The 24,853-nt window shown below is 38.9% G+C and overlaps 1 protein-coding gene across 4 annotated transcripts in view; it reads left to right on the top strand.

Annotated features, from left to right (window-relative positions):
* Positions 1–24,853, top strand: part of Ssbp2 (single stranded DNA binding protein 2) — a 255,173-nt gene that overhangs the window by 99,246 nt on the left and 131,074 nt on the right. For all 4 annotated transcript variants that reach the window (XM_075976344.1, XM_075976346.1, XM_075976345.1 and 1 more), the window contains exon 4: positions 5,979–6,063. In XM_075976344.1, the coding sequence (XP_075832459.1) occupies positions 5,979–6,063 (85 nt within the window). The remainder of the gene's footprint in view (positions 1–5,978; positions 6,064–24,853) is intronic.

Below are 24,853 nucleotides of genomic sequence, written 5' to 3'. Positions count from 1 at the left end.
TCAGGCATCCCCATCATGGTTTTGAGCCCTTTGCTCATATTCTCACTTCTTCCTCTCTTCGACTGGACTTTGGGAGCTCAGCCCAGTGCTTCACTGTGGATCTCTGCTTCTCCTTCCATCAGTTGCTGGTTGAAGGCTCTATAATGACAATTAAGGTAGTCATCAGGCTGATTGCAGGGCAAGGCCAGTTCAGGCAGCCTCTCCACTACTGCTTAGGGTCTTAGCTGCGGTCATACTTATGAGTTCCTGGGAATTTCCCTAGTGCCAGGTTTCTTGCTAGCCCCATAATGGCTTCCTCGATCAAGATATCCCTTTCCTTGCTCTCCTTCTCTGTCCTTCCTCCATCTTGACTATCCTGTTCCCTCATGTTCTTCTACCCCCTTCTCTTCTCCCCCTCTCCTTCCCCTTCCCTTCTCCCCTCCTCCTTCCCTTCCATTTTCCCTTCTCCCCCCCACGCTCCCAAATTTCTCTTGAGATTCTTTTCTTGAGAATTCTCTGTTTAGAACTGTACCCCATTTTTTTGATGGAATTATTTGGTATTTTGATGTCTAGCTTCTTGAGTTCTTTATATATTTTAGAGATTAGCCCTCTGAAGATCTTTTCCCATTCTGTAGGGTGCTGTTTTGTCTTATTTACTGTGACTTTTACCATACAGGAGCTTTTCAGTTCTAGAGGTCTCATTTATTAATTGTTGCTCTCAGTGACTATGCTACTGATGTTATATTTGGAAAGTAGTCTCCTGTGTTTCTGCATTCAAAGCTACTTCCCACTTTCCCTCCTATCAGGTTCAGTGTAACTAGAATTATCTTGAAGTCTTTGAACCACTTGGACTTGATTTTATGTATCAATTTATTTATTTAATGTATATGAGTGCTCTATCTGCATGTGGACCTTTAAGGAGGAAGAGGGCCTCAGATACCTCTATAGATAGGTACGAGCCATCATATGGTTTCTGGGAATCGAACTGAGGACCTTGGTAAGAGCAGCCAGTGGTCTTAATTGCTGAGACATGTTTTCTGACCCTGGACTTGAGTTTTGTGCATGGCGATAGATATGGATCTATTTGCATTCTTCTACCTGCTGACATCCAGCTAATTCAGCACCATTTGTTGAAGATGCTTTCTTCTTTTTCCCATCATACAATTTTATCAAACATAAGGTGTTCATGGGTGTATGGATTACTATTGTTAAAGGTGCATGTGTATGGAAGTCTTAAGGTGAAGAGTTCAGTATGCAAAAGTGTCCTTGGTCTTGTGGATATAGTTTTGTTCAGCAGAGAGTATGTTAGTGTGTTTTCTGGAGGTGTAGCAATTGCCTGGGACAATCAGCTTACAAAGAGAAAAGAATGACTTTTTGGCTTACAGTTTTGGAGCCTATGACTATTGGCCCATTTTCCTTTCAACCTAAAGCAAGCAGCTCATCATGACTGGAGCACATGATGAAGCATTTTACCTAATGGTTTTGACACAAAAGGAGGAGAAAAAGGAAGAGTAGGGTCTGGTGTCTCACTATTCCCTTCAAAGATACCAGAAGGTAGCCTTACTAGGACCCATCTTTTAAAGCCGTTCACTTGCCTCCACACCTTGCTCCCTACAAAATAGTTCCAAACTTGGTTTTTAACATATGACATTCTAGACCCAATCTATTATCGGGATTATGAATGCCTATAATTCATTTACATCATACTTGAACTTATAGCATGACTTTTTTTCCCTTCAAAAAATTTTTCAATAGGATTTTCTTTTTTTGCTTATTTGTCTTTTTATTTTTCAGATTTCTGTTTTTAGGAATTCCACCATCCAGTTACTGTAATGAGGTTCTGTCTTCTGGGTCACATGTCACGTGTTTATTAAACTTGATAGATTCCTGGCAACCAATTTGTTTCTGAGGTCCCTTCATATGTTAGGCTGGTTAAGTCATGCTGGAATCATGTGTTATTTATTTAATGTATATGAGTGCTCTATCTGCATGTGGACCTTTAAGGAGAAAGAGAGAAAACTATCTTGGGGAAAACAATAAATTTGAGGTTTGTTTTTTTTTCATTGATTTATAGCAGGCAGACTTTAATAATAAATGTAATAAATGATACAAACCCAAATATTTTATCACTTGGTACATTTTACTTCTGTTTATATACCCTTTTTCTTCATTTATAGAATTCACATTTTCTACTTCTTTCTCAGTGATAAACACTTGTGTAAATCTACAGCATTAGTTACCATGATGAGTTCTCTGTATTCCAAAGATAGTGCTCAGCTTCTGAGCTCCTGAGGCTCTAGCACCTCGGGTTATAGAGTATGTCTCTACAGACGTCCAGAATTGCAAACCAAGGAACAGGCTGAGTGGTCATCGGAACCACTTACAATAGGAAGGACAAATTAAGTAGTTCAGTGAATCTTCTTCTGGGCTTTAAAACATTGTCACTATGTAAGTCTTAGATTTGTGAGTTTTAATGATTTATGAAATACAACTTTTATTTTTAATGGGGATGTTCTATTGGGAACTCACCAAGGCCAGCTGGCCTGGGTCTGAAAAAGCCTGGGATAAAACCGGACTCGCTGAATATAGCGGACAATGAGGACTACTGAGAACTCAAGAACAATGGCAATGGGTTTTTGATCCTACTGCACGTACTGGCTTTGTGGGAGCTTAGGCAGTTTGGATGCTCAACTTACTAGACCTGGATGGAGGTGGGTGGTCCTTGGACTTCCCACAGGGCAGGGAACCCTGATTGCTCTTTGGGCTGACGAGAGAGGGGGACTTGATTGGGGGAGGGGGAGGGAAATGGGAGGCGGCAGGGAAGAGACAGAAATCTTTAATAAATAAATAAATTAATTAAAAAAAAGTTTAGCAGTTGAAGAATTTTCAGTTGCTTTAAGATTCAATCACCTGTGTACAATGTATGGTATGTCTCTTCTGTAGGCAGTTCTTGACATGTATAATCCAGAGATGATTTTTCATTTTTTTTTTCAATTAATGAAAGATTCAGTAGAGAACTTCTAGCTTTAGTGTCCTTATTGTGGAATAAACCATGTCCATTGGTCTTGCTGCAGTTTTTTTTTTCTGGCATGATTGCTAATGTAGCCCTTTCTTCCAAATATTATGTTGATAGTCACAGTGCTTTATGGCCTATAGCACTGCCAAAACATGATTGAGTCTTATAAGAAGATGCAGTTTTGAAATATCTTTACCACCTGTAGTTCTTAGAGCACAACAGACATAGTTATAAAGTAGATGATGCCCTCTTAAAACATGCTTATTTTAGCACTGACGGTTTCCCTATTTGGCTTTAAATTTTATTTTCAAAGTTTCATGATATATCTATATATATATATATATATATATCTCATAGGTTATTATAGACTTAAGTATAAAATACCCCTAATATACTCCTAATAAGTACAGTTTTTAAAATAAACTATTCTATTTTATGAGTGTTCTTTGACATGATTTCTCCTACCTTGTCCTGGCCTCCCTTGGCTGTATGATCTTTGACTTCCATGGAATAGAGGATGTGAATGCATGTGTCCAAGTTTGCTTCTCTGTCGTTGACCACAGTTGCCATCAGTCCATCTGGAAGGGCCAGAGCAGGATCTCATCAGTAACGCTACTTACTGGCTTGCTCCCTCTGAGTTGCTAAGCTACCTTCTTATTCTACTCAGGACCTCCTGCCCAATAGGACCCTCCCACATCAATCATTAAGAAAATAACCCTACAGACATGCCCACGGGCTATCAAAAGGAGGCAATTCCTGCGCAGAGTCTCTCTTCCCAGGAGACTCGTTTGTGTCAAGTTGATAAAAATAGCTAGTATAGCATGGAGAGAATTTATACTTGTCTGAGATGCTACAGGATAGCCTAGAACAAGGCTTGCTGTTGTTAAAAAAATTTTGTGGGGCAGGCAAATATTTTTAGTTGGTGTGTTTTTTAACCTTTATTAGAGAACAGCATGTTTCTCTAAAATAATAGGTATAATTATTTTATACCTATTATATATATATATAACTTTATATATTTTTAACTTGTTGATTATCTATAAAATTTATTCTGTAAGCTTTTGATTACCCACTACATTTATTAGGGAAAAAAACAGAACAGTGTTAATGTTGTGAGATAAATATTTTTGTGTGTTAATAAAAATTCTTAATAGTTTTTAAGGACATATTCAGTGAAAGAAATAACTGTGTAATCTGGTCTTTAAGTGTAATATGCCAAGCAAGGTGCAATGGCACATGACTGTAATCCCAGCCCTTGGAGGTGGGGGCTGAAGGGCTAGGAGTTCATCATCATCATTGCTTACAGAGAGTCTGAGGACAGTCTAGGTTAGACACAACCTTATGTCAAACAATACAAAATCACAGGAAAGAAAGAAAGAAAGAAAGAAATAAAGAAAGAAAGAAAGAAAGAAGAAAGAAAAAGAAAAGAAAGAAAGGTAGGTTACAGAATGACTTCTGGGAAAGGTCTTAGGACACTTGCTAACAAATGAAGGAAATTTGAGATTAAGAGGAAGTACTTAGCTATTTATCATAATGCTGTGTATAGCATTCTGTGACTGTAACCAAACACTGCTTAACATTTCACTTTTAGGGTTTTACATTTCCTTAGGAAGATGAAAATGAGTCATCATAGAGTACTATACTTTGTGCATACCTTGCCCATGTGCAAGTCTGGCTGTGTCTCTGAGTATCTAGGAGTCTCAGACTTTTTATCTTGAAGGGCTCTGTGGAATCTGCACACAGTTCTAACCACTTTCATTCTTGTCAGAATGTTGAACTTAACTTACTTTTGTCTTTATTTTCTTCTTTGTATTTCTCTCTTAATATAGGATTTTATTAAAAATAAAATTAAAAAAAGAAAAACAGATTTTCTTTCTACTTCTGCATAAAGGAATCATACATAAGACACTGAAGGGGTGCCAGTGCTTAGCCTTCAGGCTTGTCTATCTGAAAGCCGTCTTACTGAGTTATTATTTTCGTCACCAGGCCTGCAGTGTTTTCTTGTTGAGGAGAGAAAGGCAGAATAAATGAGGCTTCAAAGGTTAAAGGTTGCTGTGCCCTTATACAGATTACAGTTTGATATGTAATACAACCCCACTGTACAGCAGACGTGTTTATGCTGTATGACTTGATCACAAAAATCAAGTTTGTTTCTGACCAGTTGAAGCAAGTTCCTCTTGGTCTTTCACAGCTGGTGAGCAGCAGCCTGCCTGGTCTCTGCCTGTTCAAGAATGGCTGTGCTCTAGACTGTTGAGTTTGTGTGCCTTCCACATCTTAGACTTGGAAAAGTGGAGGAAAATAACATGAAGGAATCTGGGCCATAGGCAGCCCTCGACCTTCTGTTTACCGTGATGTTCAGTTCTTCTCATGTTTCCGGGTAGCTGGGATGGTGACCAGGTCCTATTTTCTTTAAGTATAATTTTTAATTAGGACAGTAAAGGAGTTGAGGTGGATTATTTTGGTTTCAAAATTATTAACCTCTTCCTGTAATTGAAGGGAAAAAACAATTTTATTAAAAACTTGTTTGATCAGTTCAATGTGCTGGTTAGGGGGGTGGCCTATGAACTAGACAATAAGATAGCCTTACAAAAAATGAACCACTTTTTTCTTATAAAAGACATCATTTATATTTCTATTCTTCATGGGAAAGTTGGCTTAAATGTGATTTCACCTAATTATCAGTTATGTGTACAGGCAATTATAAGAACGAAAGTTCTCAACAACTTACTTAAAAGGGTTTGATCCTCCGGACTGGACAAAAACACAGTGTTTTTAAATTCATTATCCTTTTAGGAAAATGCTTAACAGTTTGGAAAAAATGTTTAGGTAACATGCGTTAAAGAGCTCGCCTGAATTTAAATCTTTCAGAGAAACTATACCTGTCCTGAAGAAGAAAGGGTTTGCATGTCTTATATTTGTTGAATTGTGATTTCTCAACTTACCATATTAATGATTTTCTTAATGTTCCATAATTACTTTTCAGTGTGTTTTGGGATCTCTACTGTGCAGCTCCAGAGAGACGGGAAACGTGTGAGCACTCAAGCGAAGCAAAAGCCTTCCATGACTATGTAAGAAAACACACACTTGAAAACATCCTAACCAATGCTCTTAAAACATACTCTGCCATTAACCTTAGAGAAAGATGTTTGGTGTGTAGAACTTAGTCTAGAGAATAGGAACAGCTAACTATGAAATGTTCTTATCATTAAGTATGTATGACTTGTAAAATCTTAGATTATGCACTTATATATATATGATTTTGTAATTTCAGTCTGTCTGCATTAACTTTTTGGAGGTGGGTCGGGGAGAGTGCTGGAAATCAATCCCAGGGTCTCACACATGCTAGGCAAATTCTCTACTATTGAAATTTCACATGTATATTAATGAAACAGTAGTTCTTCATTTTCAAAAGAAACTCATCTTAAGCTTTGTGTAAATGATAACCTTTTTTTGCACAGAAGATACAAAGTACTGAAATAATACTTTTTACCAAATATACAGAATTCAGTTCCTCTACTGAAATTCATTTGAATTAAAGGAAATATTAGAGAAGAGACCTAAAAATTCTAGGCAAAATAAAAACCTGATTTGTTAAAAAGACTCTTAAAGAGAGGCAGCAGTCCCCCTTGGCTTAAGTGTGCCTTAGAAATACAAATCTAACTTCAAAAACCAGATTATATCATGTAGCATTTCTTCAGGGAAAAGTTGCATATTAGATGGTCCTGTAAGGGTCCTCGTGGAGCTGACCAGGAAGAAATAGAATTGAATGTGGGATGGAGGAGATTCTGCCTTCCTATTCTGACACAGTCTCCAGTCTGGAGCCTAACGAAGTACCCAATGGCACATCTGTAACCCAACTAGAAGGATACGTGTCTTGGAGGCGGAGGGAGGCATCATTTTGTACCAAACTCTTTAAAAGCCAGAACTTGGTCTCAAAAGAGAAACATTACTTGGTTTTCTAAAAGGAAAAAAAAAAAAGGTTTAAAACCAAGAGCATTGTTGGAAAATCATAGGCTCTAAATAGTGCTAGGGGGTGTATGCAGACTTGAGAAGGTAAATTCTTGGGTACATGGCAGTGGGGCCTGTACCCTCCCTGAGAGCTTGACTGCACCGTACTCCTGAGTCCCATGTGAACAAAACCATTCCTGGGGATGAAGAGCAGGAAGGATTGCTTCAGCACACAGAGGGAAAGGAGGAACAGGCAATGACCGCGGCTCAGAGCACAGTGTTTTTCCGGACAGGGCTCTTTTGCCTTTTTACATTGTAGTAATGACAGAGTGAGACTGTTCCAGCCACTATGGTTCCAGGGAATCCAGATGGCCTACATTCTCCATCTCTCCTGTCCCTTACACCAAGAAAGGCACAAGCAAGACTCCTGCTTCTATTTAGTTGTAGACCTCCCTACTCGTATGAACACCAGGATGGCGCTAGACACAGCTAGTGCTGTTATTCAGGAAGGTTTAAGACCTCACAGTCTACAGCTTAGGAAAATAAATGGGTGCAGAGAGATGACACAGCCACCAAGAGGGGCTGGCTGGTCTCCCAGAGGCCTGAGTGTGCTCCCTCACAGCTACTAAGTTCAGCTCCAGGGCATATAACACACTCTTCTGGCTTTCACAGACATCTGTGTACACACACGCAGACACACAGACACAGACAAACACACACACACACACACACACACACACACACACACACACACACACACCTTTAAAACAAGAAACCAGTTCCACAAGTGTGGAAAGCTCTGCCCTACTGCTCTCCATGGAGACTGTATGGGGAGTACTGAACTCTGAGACGAGTTTAGAAACAGTCGCAGATACAGCAAGCCCCTCCCACTGTCACAGCTCTCGTCATCGGTGCGGTCACATGGACTCTTGAAATTTATTTATTTTCTGTAATTCAGTAATGGGAACTTTGACAAGGATTTGCTGACTCTTGAATAGTGCAGTTTCTGAAGTAGACTAACATAGTTTATGCTCATGTGTACACAGGGCTTTGAGAGACTTGAGGAAGGAGAGTGGAAAGATGATGCTAACTGTCTAATATGTCTTATTTCTCAGAGTCCATTATGCAATCATTTCCATATGATAATTAATATTTCTTGCGGATTTTTATGGTAGTTCCCAAGGAAGCATTCTGAATTACATTTTCTTTAATGGCTGAAGTCTTTAGAATGAATGAATTTGTTTATTGACTTTAGACTGAACTTACTTGTATATACTTGTATGTACGTGTATATATATATATATATATATATATATATATATATATATATATATATATATACACACACATTTATATATATTTTCAGATGATTAAAATCTGCCTCCTTTTTATTAGTTTTTATCTACATGATTCAAGTAAAATGACTCTATTTTAAAAAATATGAATGATAGAATGAAATGATATAAACTTGAAAAAGTAAATAATATAATCCTTTAACTAAAACGTTAATTATATTTTCATATTTGGATCACACATCACTTTGGGTTTTATTTACATAATTTGTATAATTTACAGATGTATAGTGAATATTAATTTTATATTCAGTAGGGTTCTTTAAAACAATGTTCACTCTTTGATAAGTTTTTATTTCTCTTAAATAGGACAGTAAAATTTTTGGCAAAATGAAATATAAACTCTAAGATAGAGAAAGTCATTTCATTAGGTGAGAAACCTGATACCTGTGGAGGCTGAGGTCGTCAGTTAGTATATAAATGCAGTGTGCCATATCCAGGAAAGCTCAGGTTTTCCAAGTTCTCGTAGAGTGTATTTCTAAGTATACCTGGTAAAATGTCTGCCTGAAATGTGGAATCATTTTTAAGAACACTAAACGCACAGAAAGTGGTTTATGATAGTTATCCAGCAGTGTGATTCAGAGGAAGGAACTGAAGAAAAGACTTTGGACAATACTACAAGGAAGCTGTCCTCATGGTCTCGTGAAAGGTGAAAAGCCCTGAATCAGGATGGTAACAAAAAGTTGAAATTAAAGAGTAAAATTATAAAACAGATCTCTCTCTCTCTCTCTCTCTCTCTCTCTCTCTCTCTCTCTCTCTCTCTCACACACACACACACACACACACACACACACACACACACACACACACACACAAACCTTATGGTTAGGGACTGGAACTTGGGACAATTTAACTCCATGTTAATGTAATGGCTTGGGCTCCTTGATATTAATAAAGTTGTTTAAGTAAGAGTTAAGGTTTGAACCATATCAGTGCTGGAGTGAAGTGATTATTATAGGCCACAGTTTCACTTTAGAAAGTTTAGTTTCATGTGTTATAGAAAGCAGGATTGATTCAAATATTGTAGGAAATGGACTAGATCTCAGTGACCTTTGACTTGTTTCTTCAAGTTCTGAACTTGGAATAATAGGTAGAGAAATCCCTCAGTGTATTAGTTCTCTTTGTTCTTGCAACTGTTTTAGGAAGCTGTCAGTTAAATAAAGAACAGTGTGAAAAATGTAAATTATGAACAGATTCCTAGCCAAAGCATAATATTAACTCTTAGAGTATATTTCTTAGGGACATGAGCATACTTAAAAAACTAAAAATATATATCATGTTCAGTTTGTTGTTTTCTTATTTAACTCATGCTCAATAAATGGTTGAAGGCCCCTTCCTTCTTGCTCTCTGAACTGGTTAGAGTGGGTTTGTTGTTGTTGTTTGTTTTCAGCTTGGCATAATCCAGGGTCATCTTAGAAGAGGGACTTCAGGTTGACATGTAGGCATGTAGTGGACATTTGATTAATTACTGACTGATGGGAGCAGGTGGCCCATGTGGCAGACGGCACCCTACACAGCTGTTCCTGAGTGCTGGAAGAAAGCAGGTAGAGTAATTTCTTTCCTCCATGGCCTTTGTTCCTGTCTCTGGGTTCCTGCTCTGATTTCCTGCCCTGAGTTCTTAAATGGACTGTGACATGGGATATGGAAGCAATATAAACCCTTTCCTCCCCAAGTTGCTTTTGGTTATGATCTTTATGACAGCCAGAGAGAACAAACCAGAGCACACTCCTTTATTACTGCTTCCCCTGCTTTTGACCATCTTAGCCCTCTCCTCTTCATCAGTACTTTAGGGAAGGTAAAGTATTTGGAGCTGTCTGTGTAATAGACACATATGTGTCAAGGAAGTAGAGCAAGTTTTGGATGTCAGAGATGATTTGTGTCCTCTCTGCATTAATAGATAATTGAGTTAATGTTTGTGTTGGAAATTGCGGGTTTATTTTCCATGTGTAAATATCATCGTTACAGTCACATTTACCAAGCATGCTCTCTTTTTTGCTCCAGTATAGAATAATCATTTCAGCTGAAACTTTTAAGTTATAGATGTGGCTGTTTCCATCCCAGTCCACTTACCTGTATACCATGACTTATAATCTCAGGCCTTTCTATTCCATTTACTTTTGCTGAATTTTCTTCCCATGGGGCTGGCAAGATGGCTCAGTGAGTAAAGATGATTATAGTAAAAGCCTGGCAATTCAGGTTCAATCCCTGGGACCCCTGTAATAGTGAAAGAAGAGAATCAATCTGTCCTCCAGCCCCCACTTGCTCTGTGGCATGAGTGAACCCATCATGCATGCAGTGCAAACTCTCTCACAGTCTGACTCTCTAATGATGGTGATGATAATTGAGTAAAATTTTCCTCCTATAGGGTCTATATACTTTCCTTTACATCTGGGGATTAAATTTCATTTCCTACAGAGAAATGCTTAGGTTATCAAAAATCATAACGAGGGCAGCAGAGTGTTGGCATCCCGCTAAGATCTTAAGTTTGAAATATAAATGGCACTTACCTGTTTGTTTGTACTTCTGCACCTGTTATTCTGTGTTTATTTGTTTGTGAGGAAAAGAGTGGGGCCATTAGAAGTTCTTGTCTTGGCAGGACAGAAGGTCATGAGTCTGGGTTCATCAATCATTCCAGGTCCTGTAGACTTTGTGTTCTTGCAAACCTCTTATTACTGCAACGAGCTACCTGAAAGGAGTGTGCAGAGCCCTTTTACCACTTGGTTTTTTTCATTAGATTCTTCCTGAGCTTCCTGGAAAACTCTACCTTTAAGAAAAGCTAAGCTGTTCTGTTCTTCGAGAACATTTGGGTTTGGTTTCTTCCACATCAGTGAGTTTTCAAGAACAGATGTTGGTTAGGAACTTGATGGAGGAAGGTCATTGGTTAAATAAAAAGAAACTGCTTGGCTCTCATTGGTTAGGAGATAGGTGGGAGGAGTAAACAGAACAGAACGCTGGGAGGAAGAGGAAGTGAGCTCAGACTCGACTGCTCTCCTCTCCGGAGCAGACGCCTCAGATAGACGCCATGCTCCCCGCTCCAGGGAAGATGCACGCTATGAAGCTCTGACCCAGGATGGACTTAGGCTAGAATCTTCCCGGTAAGACCAGTGCTATACAGATGATAAGAAATGGGCTAGTCCAGGTGCGAGAGTTAGCCTAGAAGAGGCTAGGTAGAAATGAGCCAAGCAGTGTTTAAAAGAATACAGTGTCCGTTGTTATTTCGGGCATAAGCTAGCCGGGCAGGCGGCTGGGGTGTTGGGGACGCAGCCCCGCCGCCCTTATTACTACAGGAACTTTCTTCCTTTTAAAACAACCCTCACAATTGTGCAGGCAGTGTCTAGGGGTAAAGAAGTGCACTGAGATGGACTCACTTTCATAATAAATGTGATTGCAAATCTTTGATGCCTATATACTCGGGTCCTGTTCCCATATATTACATCTCCTCGCTCCACCCCCTCCAGTTCTCCTCCACTCTGCACCTTCCCTCTCCCCCATTCTTCCCATGTTCTCCTTCAGAAAAGAACAGGCATCCCAAGAATATCAACTGAGCACAGAATAATAAGTTACAGTAAGACTAGGCACAAACGAACCCTCATGTCAAGGCTGGACGAGGCAACCCAGTAGGAGGAAAAGGGTCCCAAGAGCAGGCAAAAGAGTCAGAGACAGACCCACTCCCACTGTCAGTTGTCTCACAAGAACATCAAGCTCAATAACTATAACATATATGTAGAGGACCTAGCTCAGACCCATGCTGGCTTCGTGATTGTCACTTCAGTCACTGTGAGACCCTATAAGCCTGCTTATTGATTCTGTTGTCTGTGTTCTTCTGGTGTCCTTGACACCTCTGGCTCCTCTTGCTCTTCCACAGAATTCCCAAAGCTCTGCCTAATCATTGGCTGTCTCTACATCTGCTCCTATCAGTTTCCAAAAGAAGCTTCTCTGATGTCAGTTGGATATAGCAGAATATCATTAGAAATCATTTCAATAACCTTTTTTCCAGTCATGTTTGGGTCTTTCCTGGGTCTCTGAGCTGTTCTGCTTGGTTCCAGGCCCTCGAGCCAGAGCCAGGTGTGGGCTCTCTCTTGTGGTACAGACCTCAAATTAGAACTTTTATGAGTTCTGTGCCACCATTATCCTAGCACATCTTGCAGGCAGGACAACTCTTGGTCTTCTTTTCAAATTCAAGTTCTGTTAACTAGTCATCAACATTTTTTAACTTACAGTGGGTCATGGTAAACTTTTAAGAAACAAAACAGAGTCCTTAAAAGTAACTCATTAATAAAACATTTGCCTAGTATTCATTTTATTATCTTCAGCTTATCTCCTGAGCACCCCTCCCCACTTAACCTCCACTGGGGAAAGGCAAGCCTCCACTAGTCCTCCATTCAGATCAGTTTAAGTTCTGCCTCTTTGATAGAGATGCTTATCTTCTCTCAACTGATCCCTTTTATATGGCATGCAAATGGAATATTGGCTTTCAACATTATACTTCATTGTTGTGCATTCAAACCACTAAAATAAGATGTTTTCATATTTACTTACTTTTAAATGTTCACAGAGTTAAAGTAATAACCCGTTTTCCCCTCATATACAATGTAGTATAATATTTGGAATGATAAATAGGCATATTTTAAAATCATATGACAACACTAAGCTATTATATTAGAAAAATACTCATCTTTTTGTATATGCTCATTATATTTTGAAAAATAGATATAACATAGTAGAAGCCTTGGGCCTAATATAGAAAATGTAGCTATTATAAGCAGAGTAAGACTCAGATAAGCTAATCATCTTTTATAAAGAGACTCCAATAATGCATAATTATTATCATTTTCTCGTCTTCTTTCAGAGAAACTATGTATAAGTGTTTTTGGAGCCAGGGGTTGAACCCATGGCCTCATACATGTCAAACAGACATCCTACCACAGAATTCCACCCACAGTCCTGTAAGCAGTGATACTATTCTCTCTATTTATTATTGTCATTTTAGAATAATTGTTAGTAGAAGCCTCAGTGGTTATCATCTTGAGCGTGGCGAATCTTCATATCAATTATGGGCTTTTACATTTTTAAAGATAGAGGCAGTGATATCTCTCATTCTACGTGCGTGGTTTGTTATCCCATCATCAAAATCTGTAGACAGACTTCTCTAAGCTAACTTTAGTGATGGCTTATAATCACTGGAATGTTGGGAATGATGCTCATTCAGAAAGAGCCCAGATGCTTGCTTTGCAGCTCTATGTTCTTGGAATTACCCCTCTGGAAACCCAAGAGCATTTTGTGATAAGATCAGCCTGAAGGCTGTAGGTCCTGGCTACTTGTGCCCTACTGCCTATCAGAATAATTGCTAATCGTTCACATTCCGTGCTGTCCCTTGCTCTCCCCATGATTTCCAATGGAAATATCTATTGATTATCTGGTCTCTGAACTACTTAGGCATTTTTGCTGTACAGAAAGAGGGCTTGATTATGTCTTTTTAGTCACAGGTGTTGAGATTGAGCAAAAAGGAGCTCAAACATAGATAACAATCTTATTTGCACCTCAACTTAATCCAGATTTGACCCTGACTTTGGATTGTTTTTGAGACAGGTTTCTTTGTATAGTCCTGGCTACCGTGGAACTCTGCTTCCAGGGCAATGGCACATATCATCACACCTGGCAGGGTGGCTGTTTAATTAGGAAATGACTATCAGTCACAGAGAAGAAGAAAGTATGTTTTGTTTTGGAGTGTACATGAACTGTTGTTAGCAGAGGGCAGCTTTTAGAAGTTTGATATTTTAAGTGACCTTTATATTTTGATGGATTCAGAAATGGTTGCAAGAAATATTAAGAAATGTCATATGCCATTTCAAAAATTTGCCTTTATGGTAACATCTTACAAGATACTAATATAATAATCGTATTGGAATGTTGGCCTTGATAGAGTCTATTGATATTATGGAGATTTGTAAGCTTTTACATGCACTCCCGTGTGTGTTTGTGTGTGTGAACTTACATCACAGGCTATGTTTGCAAATCTACCTACCAGCTAAGATACAGAGCAAGTGTGCTTCCCTTGGCTTTGTTATGTCTCCAGCCACCTCTTTAATCTGTTCTTGCTACATGTCAGATTTGCGCTAGAGATATAGAGTGATTGTCTTTTCTAAGTTTAGGATTTATCTGTTAATAAAATGAACAATTATTTAACTAAGTAAAGAATACTTTAAATTTAGCTTTTCATTTCCCCTTATTCTGTCCGGGGGCAGCTAGCAGTGTAAAGGTGTCACCTGCATCTTCTCAGATGTTCTAGGAGAGTGCAGGCCCTTTACTTTTATATTAAGTACATGGTTGTTGTTATTCTCTGTTGTTCTCAATATCCAGTCAAATTAACCATGAAAGTCGTAAGGAAAGCAGGACAGACGGCTTTCCTGGCTCTTCTAAGACTTATTCGTTTGGCTATTTTGTTGCTACAGTAAGAAAAATAAGCAAAATATTTTGTAAAGAATTTAGTATTTTTTCCTTTAGATGGTATGGTGTTTCAAAACTTTTGATTACCAAATTTTTCTGGCTTCTATCTTTTCCTGTTTTTCTTATGTATGCAGCTGTTCCTTACAGTTCTTTCCGGTAATTCTGAATTATTTAACACAGTGCCAGAATCATTATGGAAGAGTGGTGTGGATCTTATTTTGTAACTGAAATGTGAGCAAAGTAGAACAGATTTAATGTTAATGGCCGTTAGTGCGTTGGATGCATATTTGTGGCCACAGAAATATGTGAAAGCTAGTGCTGCAACTGATTTGTCTAGTTACTCTATATCTTGTGTTATTCCTTAACATGCAAGTTTGGCCATCTGAAATCTTTTAATTTTTTTTCTTTAATTAAAGTATATGTTGTTGCTGTAAAGCACAGTGGGAGGAGCTAAGGTGCTAGCACAGAGACAGAACCCAGACTTGAGGAGCTTCCTCCCTGGGGACAGATGTCAGCAGGTGATCACAGCAGCGCCTGCTCTTGGAGATAAGTGGACATCGGACTGGGGGATCTTTGGAGGGTGAGCTTTCAACCCAGTCTGCAGACGGAAGGGAAAGCTGTCCAGAGCAGCTTCCCAAGGGCAGAGCGCTGTGTCTTTTAGCAGCTCACTCAGCCATCAGTGTACAGTGTATTGAGGGAAGCAAAGCTAGAGAGAAGGATGCGTATGGACGCCGGTTCCACTTGCTCTGTGTGCATCATTAGTCACGCACTCCAGACAGACTAGAGCAATCACTTGGTCTGCCTTGGTTCAGGACCTGAGTTGGCAGGCGGTGATCTGGTCACTGCTCCCCTGTATGTACCCATGCCTTTCTTCTGGGATTTTGGCAAGTTTTCCTTTGAGATAGAATTCTCAGTTGAGTATGTTCACTTTTGTTCCTCCCCGTGTGCTGTGTGTCACACATGATGACGAGAAGCTTGCTGTCATTCTTCGCATTACATCCCTGCCACGCTCCTTTGTGGAGGATGTCCTTGCGTTCTTTCCCTGTAAATGTCTTTAGGACCGTATGTCTTGAGATTTGAGTATGATGTGTGTGAGTGTGATTTTTGAGTTTTGTTTATTTTCCCTACTTGATATTTTCTAATGTCAATAATAGAATATTTTATTGAATTTGAAAATTTCTTAGCTATTGTATCTTGGAAATGTTGGAAAGGTGAATGGGAGCGTGTCTCTTTGTGTGCACTTCGGTGTCCAGTTTGCATACCCGCTCAAACCTGTGCCGAGGTCAGAGGTCAGTGGTGGTTGTCTCCCTCTATTGTTATCCATTTTAGTTCTGAGACAGGGTCTCTCAGTGAATCTGAAGCTTGCAGCTTTGACGCCAGCAAACTCCAGGAAGTATCTTGTTCTGCCTCCTCAGCACTGGGATTTCAGACTTGTTGTCCTCTCAGATTTTTCTGCAGGTCTGGGGTTCTGAATTCAGGTCCTCTTGGCTTGTACAGCAAGTATTTTTCCTACTGAGCCATCCCCCCCATCTTGTATTTTCATTTTTTTGTGTAATTTCTTTTTTTTTCTTTTGGAGGTTTATAATTATGCTATTCTTAGATAATCTTTCCTGTTCACATTCCTTGTGTTTCAGTTTGAGATTGGTTTAGTATCGTAGTTTTATTTATTTTCACTTTTTTTAAAATTTTTTTAAATTTATTTATTTATTAAAGATTTCTGTCTCTTCCCCCCACCGCCTCCCATTTCCCACCCCTTCCCCTAATTAGGTCCCCCCCCCTCATCAGCCCGAAGAGCAATCAGGGTTCCCTGCCCTGTGGGAAGTCCAAGGAACCCCCACCTCCATCCAGGTCTTGTAAGTTGAGCATCCAAACTGCCTAGGCTCCCACAAAGCCCGTACGTGCAGAAGGATCAGAAACCCATTGCCATTGTTCTTGAGTTCTCAGTAGTCCTCATTGTCCACTATATTCAGAGAGTCCGGTTTTATCCCAGGCTTTTTCAGCCCCAGGCCAGCTGGCCTTGGTGAGTTCCCAGTAGAATATCCCCATTGTCTCAGTGTATGGGTGCACCCCTTGCGGTCCTGAGTTCCTTGTTCGTGCTCTCTCTCCTGCTCCTGATTTGGACCTTGTTATTTTCACTTTTTGCTATTAAAGATTTCTTTGACAGTTTACACATATACATAATGTACACTGCCCACTCTCACCTCCATCTCCTTCTCCCTACCATCCTCTCTTTCCACACTAAAGCTTTGAGTTCATTTTGTAGTTTCCATCTCTCTATTTTTTTTTTTTTTTTGGTTTGCGTTTAACCGTTTCTACAAGAACCTCTCTTGTTTTAGTTTTTGTTCTTTTTTACAATGCTGAGTCAAACCTAGAGTGCTGGGCAAGCATTCTCACCCTCAGTTAATCCCTGGCTCTACTAGAACCTTTAACATGCTCATTTTAGATATCTTAACTTTAATGCCTCTTGTCCAGTAACTTGCTTGTCAGCCTTTGGCTTCATTTCTTGGCTGTATCTGCTTTCATGCTCTTTTTGTATGCCTGGCATTGTTTGGTTGAAACTAAAACATTTGTATGTATTAGTGGAAACAGCTGTAAAATGATGCTTAGAAAACGGACTTAATGTGTGTGATGGCAGGTTAGTCTTCTCTCTGAGCTGTGCACCATGGCTGTCACATTTCTTTTTATCTGATTTGTGGTAGTGGGGTGGGGGTGGAGTTGGAGAACTCTGTTCTAGTTCAGCCTTAGTCTTGGGCACAGCCCATTTCCCTGTTTCAGGTAAGCCCACCCTATCCCGTGGGAGGTAAGGTATGGGTTCACCAGGTTGGATGGGTTTTGTTTTAACTTTTTGTGCCGTGTGGATCTCTTCCTGTGCTCTGAGAGCATTATCTGTTCTGTCGCTTCAGCCGTGTAAGTTCTTGTCATCTTAGTGGAGACAGGAACTAGATGAAACCGTTCTTCCAGCCATCAAGAGCTGTTATCTCAGGGAGTCTCTTCGTTCTCTCACTCTACCCAGTTTTTCTTGTATTTTGTGAGGTGTGTAGGAGCTAGCCTCTGAGTGGATGAGCATTGTCTAGCTAGTTTACACTTGGTCTGTAGCAGTTGAAACTTTTCACTTGAGTTTCTCGGCAGCCCGAGTCCCTCCAGCAGCCCTTCACACACAAGGGTATAATGCATGTCTTACTTCCCCTTGGAAGTCTCTGCCTTTCCTTACAGCAAATTCTGTGATACGTTCAAAACATTTGAGATACTTTAGGAATACTCCCTTAATGGCTGTTGTAGGGTTGTGTGCATGCTGTGCCCAGCCTTCTGTGTTTGAGCAGGTCTAATCACACGTGATGCCTGCTAGGCTGTGCGCTCACCTGGGGTCACAGTTCCTACTTTGCCTTTCTTCCTGATAGATCGGTTTTAAAAGTCTCTGTTGAGAGCCTGATGATAATTTCAAGAATTTTTCATGCTGTCCCAGGCATTCTGTGAGACACAGGCTGTAATACTGGCGAGGAAAGGAAGCCCCTAAATTTTGGTTCTGGAGGTTGATCCAGGACTTCATAATGCTCTGTCCATGCTAGCATGGAACCAGCAGCCAAGTGGTGTCAGTTCTTCTTTATTCTAGATCTATCACTCATCCAGCGGCCCTCCCTCCAATGTTTTTAAAAAGGAGATTTTAGACCTTCTCTCTTAAAATCGCTGTGGCTTAGAGGTAGGAATCATCATTGAAGAGAAGGATTTCTTACAATGACTTAAAAGTTAGGTTTTCTTTTCTACTTTTCACCCATAAGTGCATTTATTTTTACCAAAATTGACGTGGACAGGCTATAATAACTTCCTGTTTTCAATTTATTCAAAGATGTTTTTATTATTTACTTAAAGTCCTTATAAAGACCTACATTGATTTTTTTATTTAACTTCTGATTTAAACCCTTTCGTTTCTACTTCATAGATTTCCATGTTTTTCTTTGTGTTCAGAATTTTCTTTCTGAAAAATATATCTTTTTACATTTAAAAATTTTCTCTAGCTTTATTAATTGCCAACATAAGAGCTTGTTTTCCATTGTCTGATATTTTTATACCTTGTTCCATCTTCCCTTCCTTCCTCCTTCTTTCCTTTCTGTCTTTCTTTCTCATAGCATATTAACTTTTAAACTTTTGTCATTAGATGTTTAAAAGAACTTTCTACAAAGTTTAATTTATTCATAACTTTGAAAGTTCAGTGACTGCATAGCTGTTTCCATAGCAAGCTGATCTTGATCATCAAGTACTGCCTGCTCAGCTGTGCCTAGCGCTTGTCCTGTTCTTTGTGAGATAGAAGAGACTCAAGGTACCTTCACCATTTGTAACCTTGTTATATAAAAACCATGAATGCACTAAGCAGAACAAAAGACATTAGGAACATCTTGACTGACTCATACACACCCTGCCCCTCTGTTAATATGAAATGTGTGCCTTAACATTATAAACATCTAAACTCAAATGCCATCTGTGTGATTTAGTAATAATTGTGGGAAAGTTACTTTCTGAGTTTCTTTGCCTATCTGTGGAATAAGGAAAATAATACTTACCTAGAGAATCATTGAGGTCAGTGTTATTATATGCCAAGTTTTATACATAAGGAACCTGGTACGTGACATGGGGTGTCAGTAATTTGCTGTTATCGAAACTGAGAAACCAATGTATTTTTCATTCATATGCTCTGAAGAGCAGAACACAGCTGTCTCTGTCTCCCGCCACCGTCATTTTCATAGACGTGGCGCTTCAGGCTTTGTCTCACTGTGCACTCCTGTCCCGACTCACACCTCAATTCATTTCATTTCAATTCAATTCATTTCATTTCATTTCAAGTGTCCGTTTCTGCTCACATGTATACCTTGGCATAAATTCTCTTGTCCTCAATGTTCTGTTTATTTATTGACATTCTATTTAACAGGTTTTTTCCTGTTCTCAATCTGCTTTTATTTTTCTGGTACTGGGGACAGATCCAGGATTTTGTCTATGTAAGGCAAGTTTTCTACCACTGAACTAAATCCCCAACCAGAATGAACTATTAATTTTCCTTTAGCTCACCTCTTCTGTGTAAAGAACCTCGGACAATCCTAGCGGGAAGCAAGGAGGATAAGAGCAGTGCATGAGCTTACGCACAAGGATGAGTGTTGATGCGGCTAATGGGAGCAAGACAGAGCTCCGTCAGCAGACGCCAGGGGTCTCCAGGCCTCCACCTTCAGTGACTGGCTAGACGGACTCAGAACCAGAGGCAGTCGCTGCTACATATATAGCAGCAAAAGTTTTAGGAAAACAAATAAATGGAGAGAGGGAGAAAGAAAGGGGAAAGGGTGTAAATCTGGAGGACAGGTCTGAGTCTTTCCCAGTGGAGTCGTGCCCAGTCCTATGTGACCGACAGCTGTGACGATGCACACCGAGTGCAGTTACTGTCTCAGCCCCACCAGGCTGACTCAGCACCCCCTCCCCCTCCTGCCGAACCCCAACAAGTCAGATCCTAGGAGGAAGGTGATGCAGACCTTCTCATCTGTAGTCTGTATAGAGTCCTCCACCTTTGCCATCCCAGTGCTGCCAAATGTCAGCCAAATTCCAGACTCGCATGTGAGTCTTTTTAACGATGGTATCTCAAGGATAATGTTTGCTCTTCTTCTCACACCATAATAAGAGTCAAGTTCTGATAGAAAACTGCATAACAGAATATTCTGTCTTGGTACTAACAAGAGAAAGAAATTATTTCATCTTTCCTGCTTCCTATCCTAGAAATATCTAGCATATTTTAAACATAATAATTATTTGTCTGAATGTGAAAAAATTAAGCAAATTCTCTGATTCTTTTGAATACAATGTGCATTTCAGGATTTTAGATAAGGTATTACTACCTGGCAATAAACAGGTCCTTACTAAACATCTAGCTTAAGATATCAAAATTTCAAACCAAAGATTCAACTATTGTGCTGCTCATAGGAAAAAACAAAGAAAATGATCACTTGTTGATGCATGCCTGATTTATGCTGAACTCTGCAGCCCTGTGTTTCACGCAGAATGGTTTGAAGGCATAAGAAGTTAGTTGTTGCAATAGTGCGGTTATAAACTGTGATGCCCTTCATCAAGCAAGGTTTTGAATATAGGAAATACTGAAATACAGTTATTGTATCAAAAATTTCAAGAATAGTATCTTCTCTATGTAATATCTGCTATATTAATCCTAATTATACAAACAATTTGAAGTTAAGAGGCTAGAAAGTAACAAGTAGACTGCTGAAACTACAGGTAAATTTGAACCAAAATGCTACATCTGCTAGAAGGTTAAGAAATTCGTAGAAGTAGTTTTTATAGATCTCCAGTAATTTTATGCATCCTTCATAGTTGGAGATCTCTTAGGGCAACAATTGGCAGCTATATTTCAAATGAAAAATGTATCAAAATAGGTATTTCATTGTTTATTTTCTTAGCACTTAGTGTTGCCTAAGCTGGCTTCCAAATCCCAGACATGACTTTGAACTTCTGACCCTCCTGCCCCTTCCTGCCCAGTACTTTGGATTGCAAGCATATGCCACCACACCCAGTTATATACTGCTAGGGACCCAGGGTTCTCTGTACTTTACCAAGAACTCTTCCAAGTGAATTAACAGCTCCAGATGTCCACTGGACTACTTTTTACTGTCATGGAGAAATATACATGTGTGTAGCACCTGTGTTTATATTTGATAAGTTAGTGTTCATAATTGCTCTTATTTGATAGTCATTTATTTTAATGGATATTTGTTAAATGCAATACTAATAATTTTTATTTTATATGTGTTTACTATCAAAATTTCAGTCACCATTAGAGAATCTGTATTCTAATTTGTGTCATTAATATGCCTTCTAAAATGAAAAATGCATCTGAAAATGAATTTTATGTTAGTAAAAACATAGTAGAAAAGTCGATATTTGCATTAGGTTCAAGAAAAGTACTTTCAGAAAATGTTTTTATGAGTATTGCAAGAGTATTTATTGGTCAATAAGCTTTTAAACTATTAAAATAGATATGTATCCCCTTCATCATGAAAAATTTCAAAGCAGTGATATCATAAAAAAGAAATGTTGCTATTTTGTTATTTTAGCTTTAGTATTTCTTTGGGATTTATTAAGGGGAGAAATGCTACCAGCACATAGATTTCAACTCCAAACAAAGGGGAATTACTTTTGTTTTGTGAAGCTGGCTTTTCCTAGGCAATAGAGCCAGAGCTCTAAACTAATGCCTAGGTAAACTGAGCTTATATACCAAGGGAGAGCTGTTTACATTGAGACTCTGCTTGCTTAGAAGCCTGTTTGTGTGTGTGCGCATGCTAGAAAGTGAATGCTGAGGCCTTTCTGTCTAAGACAGAAATTCATTACTTTTGCTATTACATTCTGGATTTTACTCTGTTATACTTTAAAATTTTGAGTTTATTTAAAAAATCTCACATTAGAATTATAGAACTTATAACTAGAATGAAGTTCAGGTTGATTAAAGGTTTTTTGAGGCAATTATATTTAGATTGCATTTTTATTCACGTGCAGTTATTTAAATGAGAGCCAATCATATGGTAAATATTGAGCTCATAGGACATAGAGTCTCCATTATGAGAACAAGACTGTTGTTTGGGGCAAGCTAAATGATGGGTTATTTTCATGTGCATAATGAAATATTTGGGGGATAGATTATAAGTCTAATGAAATTCATTAATGTCTCATATATGCATACAAATAGTCTGAGTATCTTGGATGTATTTTTATTATTTTATGTGTGTTGTGTGTATATGTGCACATGTGTGTGAGAGCGCAGTATAGATGCATGGATGCACATGCAGAGCAGAGGAGAATATTGGATATCTTTCTATGTCACTCTCCTGCCTTGACACAGTTTCTCACTAAACCTAATGCTCATCCTTCTTTCTTCCAGGTGAGCAGAATAGCCATGAAACTCTGGGCTTCTGCCCATTCTTTTTCCAATGCTGGATTTAGAGGCAAGAATGGCCATGACCAATTTTTTCATATATCGAGATAGATAGGAAGGGTTTGAACTCAAACCCTTATGCTCAGGCAGTGATTCTTTTTATTTACTGAACCATCTCCCCAATCCATCTGGAAATAATTTTACTCAATGTCTTTCATCTGTTCATATTTAATTATAACTCATTGCATGATGTCACATATAGAACTTTGCATTATGGGTGCCATTTTGGCACTAAGAATGTTTTATATTCGGGGACATCTTAGATTTCAGATTTTGGCCTATGGGTGTTCATTCAAAGTATAATAAAGTGCTAGTTACAACTGTATCAGATTGTACTGGACACATTATAGGGCTGATTATATTTCTGATAACATCCCTATCAGGCAGATATTACTGATTTTACAATGAATTGACTAGTTCAAGATCAGATGATTTGTAAATATGGTTCACTTGTGATAAGTTAAACTAAGCAATTTAACTACTTAACAACAGCAGAGTGGCCTTCTCTAGTTTACCGTTTAGATTTATAGTTTCCTTTATATGTGTCCAGACTATATGCACTATCCCATTTGTTTTTTTCAACTAAGAACCAGAGGAGCTTTGAGTTCTAGAGCCACTGGAGACCTATGCTGAAAACTGTTCTGTGAATTGTCGCTTCTCAAGACTCCCTGCCGCCATCAGAAATCCCAGAGAAACTTAGTGCTTAGAAAATGTGGGTTAGCATGACAGAAACCACACTGGCTCATCCTGGTGATAGAAAGAGTTGTTTATAATCATTGTATGACTAATTTTAAATTGTTTTCGATCTTTTCCATATATACTATGTAATGGGAATGAAGAAAGGAGCTACACACAAAGGGGTTAAGAGAGCAGGAAGCCATAATGGGGAAAAAAGAAAGAGCAGAGGAGAGTGTATGAAAGGAAAGAGAAGAAACACGCAAAAGAGAAATGAGAGCAATCAGGAGCGAACAAATTATAGAACGTATGTTATAAATGTGTCTTAAAAGTGATTTATATAGTAAATGAAATTATAAAAAAATACTGACAGAAAGCAGCGAAGAACAGAGAAGCACCACCTCCTCTTGGTCTCCTCCTTGCTGCTCACTCCTTGTATTCAAACAGTGTTGGCTGTTGGGAAGAACAGGAAAACACCAGCGAAGGGCTGTATCCTTTCGGTTCGGATTTCTCTATAAACATTTGTTTCTTTTGAAAGCACATAAACTAAAATCTTAAGAGTTTAAGTGGGCTGTGAAATATTTAAAGGTAATGTATTTTATCTTACTCATTTTTCCCTGATAGACACTGTTTTTTTTTGCATTATAAGTAGGTTATAATATTAGAAATTGTTCATTCTAGGCTATGTGTGCTGATTTCACCCCTGTAATCCGAATATATAGAAAACTGAAATAGTAGATTCTTTCAGAGTTCAAGACCAGCCTGGGTTACAATGTGAGACCATGTTTAAAATGTGCAAGGAACTTAAGTAGAGGACACAAAACCAACCCCGTTTTTAAATCTTCCTGTTTAGATATGAAGTGTCTACTCAAACCTTTCCTGTCAAAAAAGTCTGATTCCTAGCATGGAGGTGATGAAACCTAACCATCCATGGGCTCTTCCTTTGATGGCATTGGTGAGAAGTAGTAGAAACTCCTGGAGATATAAGACCTTGTTGGGGATCTGTCCTTGGAAACTGTGTCTTTCTCGGGTCTCTTCCTCATTCTCTGTTTTGTGGCCACATATCTCTGCTTCAATATCCACATCACTAAGCCCTCGCCACTATAGTACTCTGCATTATCACAGGCTCATAGTACAGGAGCAAGGCAGTCATGGAATGACCCTCTGAAATGGTAGTATGGGATGAGGCTATAGTTCACTGGTAGAGTGTGCGTGCCTGGTGTCCTGCTCAGTACTACAGAAACAATAAAAGACAAAACAAAAATGATATATACTTCAAGCCCTTACAACTTGGTCTTGATAATCACTTAACGTTTAGGAATTGAGGAGAAAATTTAATGCAATACAAGGTACTTTATGATAGAGGACAGAAAGTAGTTACAAAATCAGTTTCAGAAAAACCAAGCAATCTAGTCATTAAATTCTGGACATAAATAACCATGTAAAAATCCAATATATTAGTAC

Source organism: Microtus pennsylvanicus, chromosome 6, assembly GCF_037038515.1.
Source record: "Microtus pennsylvanicus isolate mMicPen1 chromosome 6, mMicPen1.hap1, whole genome shotgun sequence".
In the NCBI taxonomy this organism is placed as follows: domain Eukaryota; kingdom Metazoa; phylum Chordata; class Mammalia; order Rodentia; family Cricetidae; genus Microtus; species Microtus pennsylvanicus.
This window is presented reverse-complemented; position numbering and strand designations above follow the sequence as displayed.